The 14,208-nt window shown below is 42.5% G+C and overlaps 1 protein-coding gene and 1 pseudogene across 1 annotated transcript; both read right to left on the bottom strand.

Annotated features, from left to right (window-relative positions):
• Positions 1-1,877: 1,877 nt before the first annotated feature.
• On the bottom strand, positions 1,878-4,773 carry LOC129042798 (small ribosomal subunit protein uS10-like; annotated as a pseudogene).
• Positions 4,774-4,911: 138 nt separating this feature from the next.
• Positions 4,912-10,718, bottom strand: TMEM70 (transmembrane protein 70). The gene is made up of 3 exons (XM_054499109.2): positions 10,279-10,718; positions 7,912-8,017; positions 4,912-5,620 (listed from the first exon to the last, which is right to left on the bottom strand). The coding sequence occupies exons 1-3, from the start codon at positions 10,486-10,488 to the stop codon at positions 5,154-5,156; spliced, it is 783 nt and encodes a 260-aa protein (XP_054355084.1). The 5' UTR covers positions 10,489-10,718; the 3' UTR covers positions 4,912-5,153.
• Between the last annotated feature and the right edge of the window lie 3,490 nt (positions 10,719-14,208).

The following is a 14,208-nucleotide window of genomic DNA, read 5'->3' as shown; positions in this document are numbered from 1 at the left end:
TGGATCACTTACTCTGGGAGAAACAAACAGTGCTAAAGAGAGATCCATGTGGTGAGAAGCAGAGGCCTCCTGCCAAAGAGCTAGTACCACACTGTCAGTCATGTAAGTGAGCCATCTTGGAAGTGGGGGTTCCTCATGCCCCAGTCCAGCCTTCAGATGACAGCAGCACCAGCTACCTCCTGAGAGAGCTAAAGCCAAAACCACTCAGCTAAGCCACTCCTCATTTCCAGACCTACAGACACTGTGCAGTGTTAGAGATGTTTATTGTGGCTTTAAGCCTATAAGTTTCAGGGGTAATTCATTATGCAGCAAGATAACAAATGTGATCATCTATAAAAGTAGTTTTGTCCAAAATAATCAAACCTCACTCTGATGAAGTTTTAAGATCTACTTACCTATTTATAGGAAGTATAGAAGACAGAGAAACATGTTAAAATACAGCTCAGGGATACAAGTAGAAAATCTAGACCATGAGAAGATCTAAGTGACAAACAACTATTTCTTCAACAGATAATTTGCAAGGGAAAAAAAAAATGAAAATGGAAAGGCCTGGCCAGATGCAGTGGCTCACATCTGTAATCCCAATACTTTAGGAGGCCGAGACGAGTGGATCACTTGAAACCAGGAGTTCAAGATCAGCCTGGGCAACATGGTAAAACCCTGTCTCTACAAAAAAATACAAAGATTAGCCAGGTATGGTGGCACACGCCTGTAGTCCCAAATACCCTCGAGGCTTGAGGTGGGAGGATTGCTTGAGTCTAGGGGGTGGACTCAACATCTAAATGTCTTCTAAATGTCTTTTAGAAGAGCCTTGAAAACCATTTAAACAATTGGTGTGTGTAAGGTATGAAACTTATTTGGAGATATATATATACATGTATATATATATATATTTTTTTAACCAACTCTTCATTCTGTTCTGATTATTTGAATCCTAAATCAAACCAAATGTGGGAAAAATTATGAAGCAATTGGAAATTTAAACAGACTGATAGATTGATGACATTAGGGCTGTGGGGTTGTTTTGTTTTTGTAGATCTGATCATTGTATTGTGGCTACATTTTTTAAAGAAGTCCTCATCTTGTAGAGTTACAAAAGTAAATATTTAAGAAAGAAATATTATTATGACTGGAATTTGCTTTCCCCAAAAAGTAGAGGGCAAATGATTAGGGTCTAGATGAAACAATAGTGACTATAAATTGGTCATTGTTGAATCTGGATGATAGAGTCAGGCAGGTTCACTGTACTCTTTTGTGTTTGAAATTCTCAATAAAAATAAAAGCAAGTTCAAGGTGTTCTAAAAGAATCAGAATAAAATTTTTACGAATACATTCAAGCTAAGACTGTCATTCATATCTAATGGCCATCTTGTTACTTTTGCTTCCAAAAGCCTTTCAGTACAGTGAAATCTACATTAGAGAAAAGGATTGCAATATTTTATTGTTAACGGGGTTATTACCTGATGTAACCCAGATGTCAGCTAGGATCACCCTGCCTTTTCACACGCAAATTGGTGACTTTTGTGATGCAAATAAGTGATTCACCTTCGCTAGACAGTGAGAGATTCATTACCTTCCCAGTCTTCCTGAGATTACTCTGCCTGGGGTAGAGTAGCAAAGTGGCATGAGGGAGGTGCCTATGTTTCTCCTCCTAACCTTGGCCTGAGTTGGTTCCGCTGATTATTTCAGTGATGAATCATCCTATTATCCTATGCATGCTGATCCTTTCTCTGTCCTAGTTTCTCACTCCAGATCATGCCCTTGAGATGTCACCTTTCCCACTTAGTGTAAGCATATTTTTCCCCTAGACTACCAAGTTGTCTTCTGAAGAATTATTCTGATATCAACCAATAAAAACAAGTTTTTCACTCCACTACACAGTGATAAAATGCCTTGAAATTTCTTTTTAATTGCATCCTTGGATGTTGCACAGATCATTTTACTTTTCAGAGGTGCTAGTTCTCATGCCTACAAAAAAAAAACCCAACTCTTCTGTTCTGGATTCTTTTGTTTCAAAGCTTGCATCGTACAAAGCATAGCGATAATCTTTTTCAGGAAGCATTCCCACAAAATGCTTGGAAGGACCAGTTATGGTTACACCAACATCTCCAACCAAGATCTCTTTGCCTTCTTCTACAACGATGCACTTTTTGTCTGCACTGAGACAAAAAATGACAGCCTTCTTTCTTTTCTTGATTTCTTCTGGTGTAGAGCAATTACGAACTTTCATGTCATAAAAAATGCGACATACTTCATCAGCTACTTGCACTCCTGAGGCCATCTTTGCCTCGGGGGTCACAGGGATGCAGGGGAGGGCGCCAGTGGGCAGTGAGTCTGCAGGGCATCCTCTTCACAGCTGCGGGACCGAGAGCACAGTGATAAAATGATCACATGGATATACAACATGTAAATGTTAGATATGAGTTCTAAATTTCTCTTCAAAGAATCAGTATGTATGTTCAATTCTTTGCCTTCTACTTTTAAACTTAACTTCCTCGTAAAGCAACCTTTTCTGATTACCTGCTCCACCCTGACTCATTCCAATTACCTGCTCATTCTCCACAACCATTTTTCCCGCCAAACCACTCACCCTATCACTCTCTTTAAATTAGCCAGTCGGAATTAGTTTAGCCTGTGCGGTCTAACCCTAGCCAATGGGAGAACAACAGAGCAGCAGGGGCCACGTGCATCAGGAATAAGACCCCCTTTTCCTCCCTTGTCCAAGTGTGCACTCACCATTGCTCCATCTGTGAGGGTGCACTCTTCTGTAGAAGTAAACTGCCTTGCTGAGAAGAAAAAAATAAAATTTTATATTTGAGTGCTATTTCTTTTGCAGCACTGAAACTTTATTTATAACATAAAGAAATATATTGCACTTAAAACAAGTTATGAAGACAGGTAATATTGGAAGAGATCTTTAAAATGTAAACAATGCTATTTTTTCTAGGGGAAACTAGGAGTGATTTTTTCCTTTTTTGTTTTTGAGATGGAGTTTTGCTCTGTCACCCTGGATGGAGTGCAGTGGTGTGATCCCAGCTCACTGCAGTCTTGATCTCCCAGGTTCAAGCAAGTCTCCCACCTCAGCCCCCCAAGTAGCTGGGATTACAGGCAAGAGCCACCACACCCAGCCTCTTTCTTCCTTCTACTTTCTAATGTATCCATAATAAACATTTGATCATGGAGTAACTTTTTACAGAAAGATATCTCTTATCTTAGGGGTGTCCAATCTTTTGGCTTCCCTGGGCCACGTTGGAAGAACTGTCTTGGGCCACACATAAAATATACTAATGATAGTGATGAGCTTAAAAAAAAAAAAATCTCAAAAATAAAATGTAAGTTTACGAATTTGTGTTGGGCCACATTCAAAGCTGTCCTGGGCTGCAGGCTGGACAAGCTTCCCTTATCTACTAGGTTGCTATGAAAAAAAAAAGACATCTCTCATTCACTGCTAGGATACATCTAGGGGACAAAGGACAGAGGAGCAAGCAGGCAAAAACCCACCTTGAGCAGAAGATGGCACAGAGGAATGGTGGTGGGAATTCTCAGTCTGGTGAGCTGGACAATCCAAGCAGAGGGCAGGCTCTAGGTCTCAGAAACAGCTTTTCTGTCTTATCTCCTATGAATAAGTTTTGAGCAGCCTGGGAGTTGAATGATCTCTTTGAACAGATATTCCTGCTGCTTCCCCATCAACCTCCCTCATACACATGTACACCATAAAGTTTAAATTTACTATCATGGTGGCCATAGACAATGTTAGGTAGCTCCATAAAGACAGACGGGGTGTTTCGTTCTTAACTGTGATCTTAGTAACTAGCACAGTACTGGGCACTTAGTAAATATCGACTGATCTAAATAGTGTGGTTTGAGGGATCTTGTTCCTGGCTAAAAATCCTTGGCAAGAGTCAATCTCCATTTTACAATAGAGGTAAAAATCTTACAATGGATATTCTTGACAAAGCTAGCATAGAGACAGCAATTTTACACAAGGTATTTTTCACCTGTTTAATTAACAGTGGTTTTCCTACACCCATAGGGTGCCACCAAGGGAGGAGTGCACAGTTGGAGAAACAAATTAAGAGTACTGAAGACAACACTACTTACCATTTCCCTTATAGCTAACCACCAGTTCAACTGTACATGAATGTTCTTACGGGCAATCATGCCAGGGGTTAGGCAAAAACCTGTGTTCTGAACCAAAGAAGAGTTAAAACTGCTCCCATAATTTGTGAATTTCTTGAAATTTGGGGGTTTTTAAAAAATTTTTTAACAACTGGTAATCAATTTATGAAAACAGTTGACTTAAGCATTTGCAATGGCAACTTCCATCTCAACTCCTGGCTCAATACTGATGGAAGTAATCTGCTTAACTATCTGAGGACTGTGCAAGTCCATGAGTCGCTTGTGGATTCTCATCTGGAAACGATCCCATGTCTTAGAACCTTCACCATAAGTTTTTCTTGTAGTGATTCTCAAAGTCTTGGTAGGCATTCAAACTGGTCCTTTCACTGATTCTTTCCTTTGCTCCTCAGATCAAGTCAGCACACACCTTATCCAGGGATTTTACGTTGCAGCTCGTTAGAGTGATATGAATTCGGTGAATTGCCACCTCTGACTCCACGGGTGTTTTTCTGGTATCTTTAAAAGCCATGGCTGCTGCAAGCCTTCCCAGCCAGCTTCCTGACAGACTTGTTCCTTAGGCAAGAGCAAACAGCAGTGAGTCAGGAGCAGGAGCAGGTGGACCACAGCTCCGCACCACCTATGACTGTGTCTTCCTCAAAGAGAAAATGTCTTTTAATGTCAGAAAATATTTATACACTTAGAAAAATCCATACACAAAGAATAAAGCAACTCTCCCATTTGCTACTCACATCAGATCCCCAGTTCAGAGTCAACCACAGTAACACAGAACTCTTATACTAGCATGAACATATTTATTCACATACCTTTTTCTAAAACACAAATGGCAGATACTACATTTTGGTTTTCAAACATAGCTTGTTTTATCATAAACAAACATCATTCTCTGGAAATTAAAAGCTTTGATAATTTCAAATTATTTTTAACAATCAGTCACTAACAGAATGCAAAAGGCAATTTTATTATTATACATTAAAACGTAAATCACATTTAAGCACGAACACTAAAAAATAGGCTCATTTCTCATCTTTATGCCGTTTCTCTTCACTGGCTTCTTCCATATACAAAATAAATTCTTCTTTGTCATAACCCATTAGATGGATATAGTCTTCGCGGTTTGGAAAGAGCACTGGATTAACTAACAGTGATTTTGTTTTAGCATAAAATGTGGTAAACACATGTTTAGCATCTGGAATCTTCACATCATTCTGGTGAAACACTGTACTCGTTTCTGCAAGCATAGCATTGTAGGTAATGGCTTTATAAGTGTCTGTTGTGGCCTCATGGTACAATCGAATGACATAGCCTTTTGTAATGAAGTGAAGCAGCACTGGGGTGATCACCGTAAAGCTTCCCATGATGCCATAAAATATGATTTGAACAGGCAGAGGCATACTTTCAAAAATAGCATTATTTTGTGTAAAAAAGTATGGCAGAAATGTAAGGCCAATCAGACTCGTAGAATAAGAGAAACATTTCACACCTAAATGGGAAAAAAAGAGAGAGGATCAATACTTTTAAATTTTATAAAAGAATCAATCTATCCCACTAATTCTTCCATTTTTCTTCTTACTGTATCAGCTCAAGACAACAAAATCAAACCATAAATACAGTGCTTATTATATTCCAAGCTCTGTTTTAAGGACTTTACATATTTTGATCTCAATGTCCCTGCCACTGACCATTAGAATGCACTCCCTCTCCAGGCAGGGAATCTGCTTTAGGGTTTAAGTGGCCCTACCTCAGTTCCACAATAAAGTAGTTAATATTACTTAAAGATCCTTACTAATACTGTACTATAAAAGTTGATTCAGATAGCAGATTATCAAACAAAACTCTCTATTAACAAGCACTCCAGTATATCTAACATAAAATATTCAAACATGGGAAATTCTATCAGGCTAAGTGCCCAGGATTAAAACAGCAAATCACCAGAGAAATAAAACCAGTGGTTAAAAAACATATAGGACGGCCAGGCGCATTGGCTCATGCCTGTAATCCCAGCACTTTGGGAGGCTGAGGCGGGTGGGTCATTTGAGGTTAGGAGTTCGAGACCAGCCTGGCGAACATAGTGAAACTCCATCTCTACTAACAATACAAAAATCAGCTGGGCATGGTGGCACGTGCCTGTAGTTCCAGCTATTCAGGAGGCTGAGGCAGGAGAATCCTTGAACCCAGGAAGTAGAGGCTGCAGTGAGCCAAGACTGCACACTGCACTCCAGCTGGGGAGACAAAGTGAGACTCCATCTCAAAAAGAGAAACATATGGAAAAGGTATTCAACTTCTTTAGTAAGGAAAGACATTCAAGTTAAAACAATGAGATAAGCAGCCTGGCCAACATGGCGAAATCCTGTCTCTACTAAAAATACAAAAATTAGCCAGGCTTGGTGGCATGCACCTATAATCCCAGCTACTGGGGGTGCTGAGGCAGGAGAATTGCTTGAACCTGGGAGGTGGAGGTTGCAGTGAGCCCAGATTGTGTCACTGCACTCCAGCCTGGGCAACAAGAGCGAAACTCCATCTCAATAAATAAATAATAAAAAATACAAAAAAAACACTAAGATACCACTTTTACCTATTACCTTAGAAAGATTAAAAATAAATGACTTCTAGTGGAGTGCAGTGGCTCATGCCTGTAATCTCAGTACTTTGGAAGGTGTAGGCAGAAGGACTGCTTGAGACCAGTTTGAGACCAGCCTAGGCACCATAGGAAGACCTATCTCTACAAAAAAATTGTTTTAAATTAGCCAAGGTTGGTCTGATGGTAATGAGTTATCAGAACTTAACACTGGCATCACTAAAGTTGGTATACAATGTCCCCACTGCTAAATTTGACTAGCTTAAAAAAAAAAAATCAGCCAGGTGTAGTGGCACATGTCTGTAGTCCTAGCTATTTGGGAGGCTGAGGTGGGAGGATCACTCGAGCCCACAAGTTTGAGGCTGCAGTGAAATATGACCACACCACTGCACTCCAGCCTAGATGACAGAGACCCTGTCTCTAAAAAATAAAAATTATTTTTGAAAAATGGCTTCTAAACTGTATACTTCAAAATGATTAAAGTGAAAAATTTTATGTTTATCTAACCACAATAAAAAATGACTTAAAATATAAATTTACCTTACCTTTAATTTATAATTTTAATATGATCCTAATAAAAAATACCATCTGTTTGGAAAATAAAGATGAGATCCTAAACAAGTTGATTATAAAGTTTATTTGAAAAAACAAAAGCAGCAAAAAATAAAAAAATAAATAAAGCAATGAGAGGAAGTTACCCCTTCCAAATATTAAAACGTAATAGAGGCCGGGCGTGGTGGCTCACGCCTGTAATCCCAATACTTTGGGAGGCCGAGGTGGGTGGGTTACTTGAAGTGAGGAGTTCAAGACCAGCCTGACCAACACGGTGAAACCCTGTCTCTACTAAAAATACAAAAATTCGCCAAGTGTGGTGGTGCATACCTGTAATCCCAGCTACTCAGGAGGCTGAGCCAGGAGAATCGCTTGAACATGGGAGGCGAAGAGTATGGTGAACCAAGATCATGCCACTGCACTCCAGCCTGGACAACAGAGTGAGACTCTGTCTCAAATAAAAATCTAAAAATGCAAAGGTCTCTACATCTTATCAACACACCTCAAGAAAAAAAATGAAAATCTAATTTTCCTCATGTCTTGTAATTAAGGGATGCCATAACAACAAGTAAGATATGGTAAGGATATTTTTACAATTAAAAGAGAAAAAAACAAAGTAAGTACCCCCACCTCCAATTACTTACCAAACACTGCTCGGGCCATATTGCCAGTATAAATTAGCCTTCCATCTTCTGATTTGCCAGATGGCGTATGTAAGCATCGAACATATCCTTCCCAATAAACAGGGATCTATTGAAACAGGGATCATTATGGTCGACCAACCTTCTTAAATTTTTTTAAGTTTTTTTTTTTGAGACAGAGTCTTGCTTTGTCTCCCAGACTGGAGGGCAGTGGTGCGATCTCAGCTCACCACTGCAACCTCTGCTTCCCAGGTTCAAGCAATTCTCCTGTCTCAGTCTCCTGAGTAGCTGGGATTACAGGCGCCCACCACCACACCCGGCTAATTTCTGTATTTTTAGTAGAGACAGGGTTTCACCATGTTAGCCATACTGGTCTTGAACTCCTGACCTCAAGTGATCTGCCACCTTGGCCTCCCAAAGTGCCGGGATTACAGGCATGAGCCACCATGCCCAGCTTAAGTTTATTTTTAAAATTGTAATGCAGGTGCAGTGGCTCATGCCTGTAATCCCAGCACTTTGGGAGGCCGAGGTGGGCGGATCACTTGAGGTCAGGAGTTCAAAACCAGTCTGGCCAACATGGTGAAACCCCGTCTCTACTAAAAATGCAAACAATTAGCCAGGCATGGTGTCTGGCGCCTGTAATCCAGCTACTCTGGAGGCTGAGGCAGGAGAATCGCTTGAACCTGGGAGGCGGAGGTTGCAGTGGTCCGAGATCACACCACTGTACTCCAACCTGAGCAACAGAGCGCAACTCCATCTCAAAAAAATAAAATAAAATTGTAATGAAGAGAACTTGTCACATGAGGTGACATAAGGAATTCTCCCAAATAATGTACAGAGTTAAAGAAATCAATTGGCTGATAGAATGGCTTGCCTTAATTCTAGTCACAAGTAGAAAACTGCAGAGTTGGAGTTTGTTAGCTTTGCATCCCAGCTCTCAGGTTTCTAGGTCTAGTGTGACCTTGAACAAGTAAAAATAGTAACAGTTTCTTCTACTCCACTGTTAATGAGGACATCATTTCCATTCTATTTAAATGCAACACCTTTTCAAAAAATAAACACATTTAGCTGGTGTAATGGAACATGTCTATAGCCCCAGCTACTGGGGAGGCTGAGGTGGATCACTTGAGCCCAGGAGTTTAAGGCCAGCCTGGGCAACATGGCAAGACCCCATCTCTAAGAAATAAAATTTAATTTTACTAAAATAATTTAAGTAAAATACTCCGCAAACTCAGATTATATTTAAAGTCCAGGCCTTTTACAAATACTTCTAAAATATTTATATGATAGTATTAAAGAGATCAATTCTTTCTCTAAAGACCTTGTAAATACCGTGTATCCCCTGGTCCTCTTATTTCTTGACAAGAAATAAAATTTGGCTGGGCACAGCGGCTCACGCCTGTAATCCCAACCCTTTGACAGGCCGAGGCAGGAGGATCATTTGAGGTCAGGAGTTTAAGACCAGCCTGGCCAACACGGTGAAACCCCGTCTCTACTAAAAATACAAAAAAATCAGCCAGGGTGTGGTGGAGCGCGCCTGTAATCCCAACTACTGGGGAGGCTGAGGCAGGTGAATCACTTGAACCCGGAAGGCGGAGGTTGCAGTGAGCCAAGATCATGTCACTGCACTCCAGCCAGGGTGACTGAGCGAGACTTCACCTCCAAAAAAGAAGAAATAAAATTTACTTGAAATCCTACATCAAATTTCAAGGGAACAGAAGAGTTCCCCAAACATCTGAAAATGAGTTTCACAGTGTATACACTTCAAAATGTAAAAGGCACGCCTAATTCCTCAATGCTGAAATGTAATTAGATTCCAATTTCCATTTTAAGCATTTCTTCCAAGTTTTAACCAGGTTTGCCAATCCTGATATTTTACAGAGCAGAATTAGAAGACAATTTATTCAGATCAAAATAAAAGAATTAACAACTGCATCCCCCTTTTCCTAGGAACCAAAGTAATTCTTAAAAGTACAGCCACCTCATAAAAGTAGAACAAGCTCAAAGTCAGGTTAACCTGGCTCTTTCGGTTCTATTTCCAGGTGCTGCATCCAATTTTTTGCAAATTAACACTTCTAAGCTTCTACTCAAGGGCAGAAAAGGAACTGCATATAGTTGTCACCACAAACCCTCTGGATTTGGAACCACCATAAAAGTAAGCAGTTTCCAGCCGTTCTCCTGGACTCGCGGAGGCTGAGGACCCCGGGGCCCTCGGCCTGCTACTTTTGCAAGCCCCGCAGAGGGGGCTCCTCCCGCGCTCCAGCCACGGACACCTGGGAGAGGTCGCGAAGAGCTGCTGGGGCTCCCCAGGCCCGAGGCGACGCCCGCCCTCCCCGCCTCACTCGGGACACCAGACCTCGGACACCCTACCTGCGCTCGACCCGGACGCCGGAGAAGGCGCGCGGCTCCCCAGGGCCCCGTACTCCAGCCGGCTACCGGCCCCGAAGGCCCGCTGCAGGAGGACGCTCGGGAGACAGAGGCCCGGGGACCTCGGAGCGCGGCGGCCGCACACAATGCAGTCCTCCTTCCGCAGAGGGAAGGTTCGACCGCCCACGGGCGGCCCAACGCCAGAAACAGCATCCCGCGGGTGATGAGCGGCTGCGGGCGCCCCAGCTGCAGGAGCCCACGACTGCGAGACACGGCTTCCCACCCGACTACGGCACAAGTGGCGCATGCCCAGCTCGGGACGCCTGACGGGCAGCTCGGCTGCCCGCGCGTGCGCAGAATCTGCCGCCCGCCTGCCGCCTTCCCGGCCGCGCGCGTTATCAGCCAGCTGAGCTGAGAGGCCGCCGCTCTGTCCTTGGCTGAGCGGCTCCTCCTTCCTAGAATTTTACCTTCTTTATAACAGTGTGGAGGGGCAGAGGGCTGTACGAGAATGACAAAGCCCAGAAGCCAGGGTTAAATCTTTTTTTTTCTCGTGGACGACATCACTAAAAACTGTTTCCTTTGCGGAAAATGATTCTAGCCTGTTGGCACAGAAGGAAGAATATACGATTTGAACAAAAATGAATGATAACTTAATTGAATCATCGGGTTGGAGGAAAATAAATGGAATTTGTTCATGTAATATTGATAGGTGTTATCAGATTTGTCTTCGGAAATCATTCACATCCATATACACATTGATTCATTACTTGTTAAAGAGGTACTGAGTCTATTGCCAGGACTGAGCTAGGAGCAGAGGATACAAAATACTAGATTAAACTGGGAATCCACAGTGCTTAAACAGTGGAGGAAATCACCTGAAAATTGGCTAGAATACAATGTAATATAATTGAGACACCGCAATATACAAAATGTGGCCAGCCGTGGTGGCTTGCACCTGAAATCCCAGCGCTTTGGGAGGTTTAGGCAGGAAGATCTCTTGAGGCCAGGAGTTTGAGACCAGCCTGAGCAATACAGGGAGACCCCATCTCTACAAAAAAAAAAAAAAACCAACCTAAAACAAAAATAAGCCACACATGGTAAGTGTGTGTCTGTGGTCCCACCTACCCAGGAGGCGGATATGGTAGGACTGCTTGAACCCAAAGTCGAGGCTTCAGTGAGCCAAGACCACACTACTGCACTCCAGCCTGGACCACAAAGTGACAGCATGTCTCAAAAAAAAGAACAAACAAATGCCACAGAAGTACAAACAAGAACATGATTAATTTTGCCTCAGAATGTCTTCAGACTGGCTTCACATTTAGCTCAGTCTTGAAGGATGAGCATCTTAGTAATAGAGACACATTTTTGTTTACCACTGCAGAACTATACATGTTTTTGATTTGACATGTTATTTGCACCGGAGAGGAACAAATTCATAGTCTAAAATAATGTGTGGCCAGGGGCGGGAGCTCATGCCTGCAATTCCAATACTACATGGAGGCCCAGGTGAGAGGATCCCTTGATTCCAGGAGTTTGAGACCAGCCTGGGCAACAAAGTGAGACCCTGTCTCTACAAAAAATTTTTAAATTAGCTGGGCATGGTGGCACCTGCCTGTAGTCCCAGCTACTTGGGAGGCTGAGGTGGAAGGATCACTTGAGCCCAAGAGGTTGAGGCTGCAGTGAGCCCTGATTGCACCACTGCACTGGGTGACACAGCTAGACCCTGTCTCAAAAATAAAAATAAAAATAAATCAATAGAACAATATGATCATGTTGGCAACTCCAAATACTGTCTATTGGGGGGAGTATTCAGAAGGAGATAATGATAATACCTATATAAAGATAACTTTATTTTATAAAAAGTTAGCTTCTACTTACATTTTGTTTTTTTATTTTAATATTTGTTTTAATAGTAGAGATGGAGTTTCACCATATAGCCCAGGTTGGTCTCAAACTCCTGAGGCTCAAGCTATCCGCCCACCTCAGCCTCCCAAAGTGCTGGAATTACAAGGGTGAGCCACTGTGCCCACCTTTTATTTTGTTTTTGAGACAGGGTCTTGCTCTGTCGCCCAGGCTGGAGTGAGTGGCACCATCATAGCTCACTGCAGCCTTGACCTCCCAGGCTCAAGTGTTCCTCTCACTTCAGCCTCCCAGGTACCTGGGACTACAGGCCACATCACCACGCCCAGCTAATTTTTGTATTTTTAGTGGATACAGGGTCTCCTTTTGTTGCTCAGGCTGGTCTTGAGCTCCTGGAATCAAGGGATCCTCCCATCGGGGCCTCCCAAAGTGTCGGATGAACCTGAGCTACCACACCTGGCCTATTTACATTTTAAAAACTCTTCTGTTTAGGGTAATTCACTCACAATCAATATTCACTCTACTATTTTGCTGATATATTTAAAATCTTCATATAAAAATGTTTTTCTTAACTATATTGAGAGAACTCAAATTTTTTATCTTCTGTAAAGCTGTTCCCCCTACAAATACTGTAAGTAAATGAAAATAAAAACATTTGTTTGATCTATTTCTCAAAATTTCTAAATAGATAAAATGCGATTATATTCTGAAAACTCTGTACCACAGGTTTACATAGAATTGTTATTTATGTTACATGGATTTTCCAGTTCCAGTAAGTTGGAGACATTTGTTAAATATAAACTAATGGGATTTTAGAATGATTTTAAGGATGTTTTTAGGCCGCTCGCAGTGGCTCACGGCTGTAATCCCAGCACTTTGGGAGGCCAAGGTGGGCGGATCACTTGTGGTCAGGAGTTTGAGACCAGCCTGGCCAACATGGTGAAACCCCGTCTTCACTAAAAACACAGAAAAAAATCGCCCGGCGTGGTGGAGCACACCCGTAATCCCAGCTACTCAGGGGGCTGAGGCACGAGAATTGCTTGGGCCTGGGAGGTGGAGGCTGCAGTGAGCCGAGATTGCGCCACTGCACTCCAGCCTGGGAGACAGAGCGAGACACCCTCTCAATAAAAAAGAAGGAAAGAAAAGAGAAGATAAAAGAAAAGGGGCCTACAGCCTCCTCATCTGCACCTCCATGCCTGTCCTCCCCACCAAACTCTACTTCGAGCTACCATTACAGCCAAAAAATCTTTGTTCTGATTTCTGTAAAGGCTTTGAAAAATTTATCCAAGACAATCTCCTTGATTATTGCAATTAATTATAAAAAACCAATGTCTTTTATCTACCAAATCAACTAAATTAAAAAAAAAAAAGCCTTTCTGGTAAGTCCTCAGTTAGTTCAACAAACTCTAGATAGCCTGTTATCTATTTTTTGAGCACACAAAGTGCCTCGTTGAGCAACTTGTAATGTTGTCTTGGTCCTACATACATTCTCTTCATGCCACACTCCTGGAAAACAGTAGAAGGTGAACTTTATTTAGCTGTTTCAGCCTTCCTGGAAAGGTGCCTGTATATCTTACCATAGGAAACGCGGGGGGTGGGAAGCGGGGCGTGGAATGAGAAAGAAGGTCCCAAAAACTGAGTAACGGTGTTGGCAGGCGCCTGGATTTTCTGTGCGTGAGCTCGGGATCCAGGATAGCTGAGCTAACCCAGAGCCAGAGGCAGGACCCTCGGGGGTGGAGTGGCGGGCGTGGTTAGTTTTCAGTTAACATTGAATTCTACCGGGAAGAGAGGAAATGAGGCCAGCCTATTGCGCTAGTCGTTGCTGTGCTGGCTCTTCAGCATGCACAGCAACTTTTCACCAGGGACAGATGCTGCTTCATAAAGAGCACGATCTCGTTAGCAAAGAAACCGCCCTCCCACGTTTCAATCTTTCCTCAGCAGTCTCCCACCTCCAGGCGTACCCCTAAATGAGAGGCACGGACAATCTCTAAAACCACCAAAATCTTAACACGCAGTGCGAGAAACTACAAGTCCCAGGATGCAGGGCTGCCTCGGTCCCAACGCCGACAGTAT

This window comes from Pongo pygmaeus, chromosome 7 (assembly GCF_028885625.2).
Source record: "Pongo pygmaeus isolate AG05252 chromosome 7, NHGRI_mPonPyg2-v2.0_pri, whole genome shotgun sequence".
In the NCBI taxonomy this organism is placed as follows: domain Eukaryota; kingdom Metazoa; phylum Chordata; class Mammalia; order Primates; family Hominidae; genus Pongo; species Pongo pygmaeus.
Note: the sequence above shows the minus strand (reverse complement) of the source record. Positions and strands in the feature narration are given on the sequence as shown.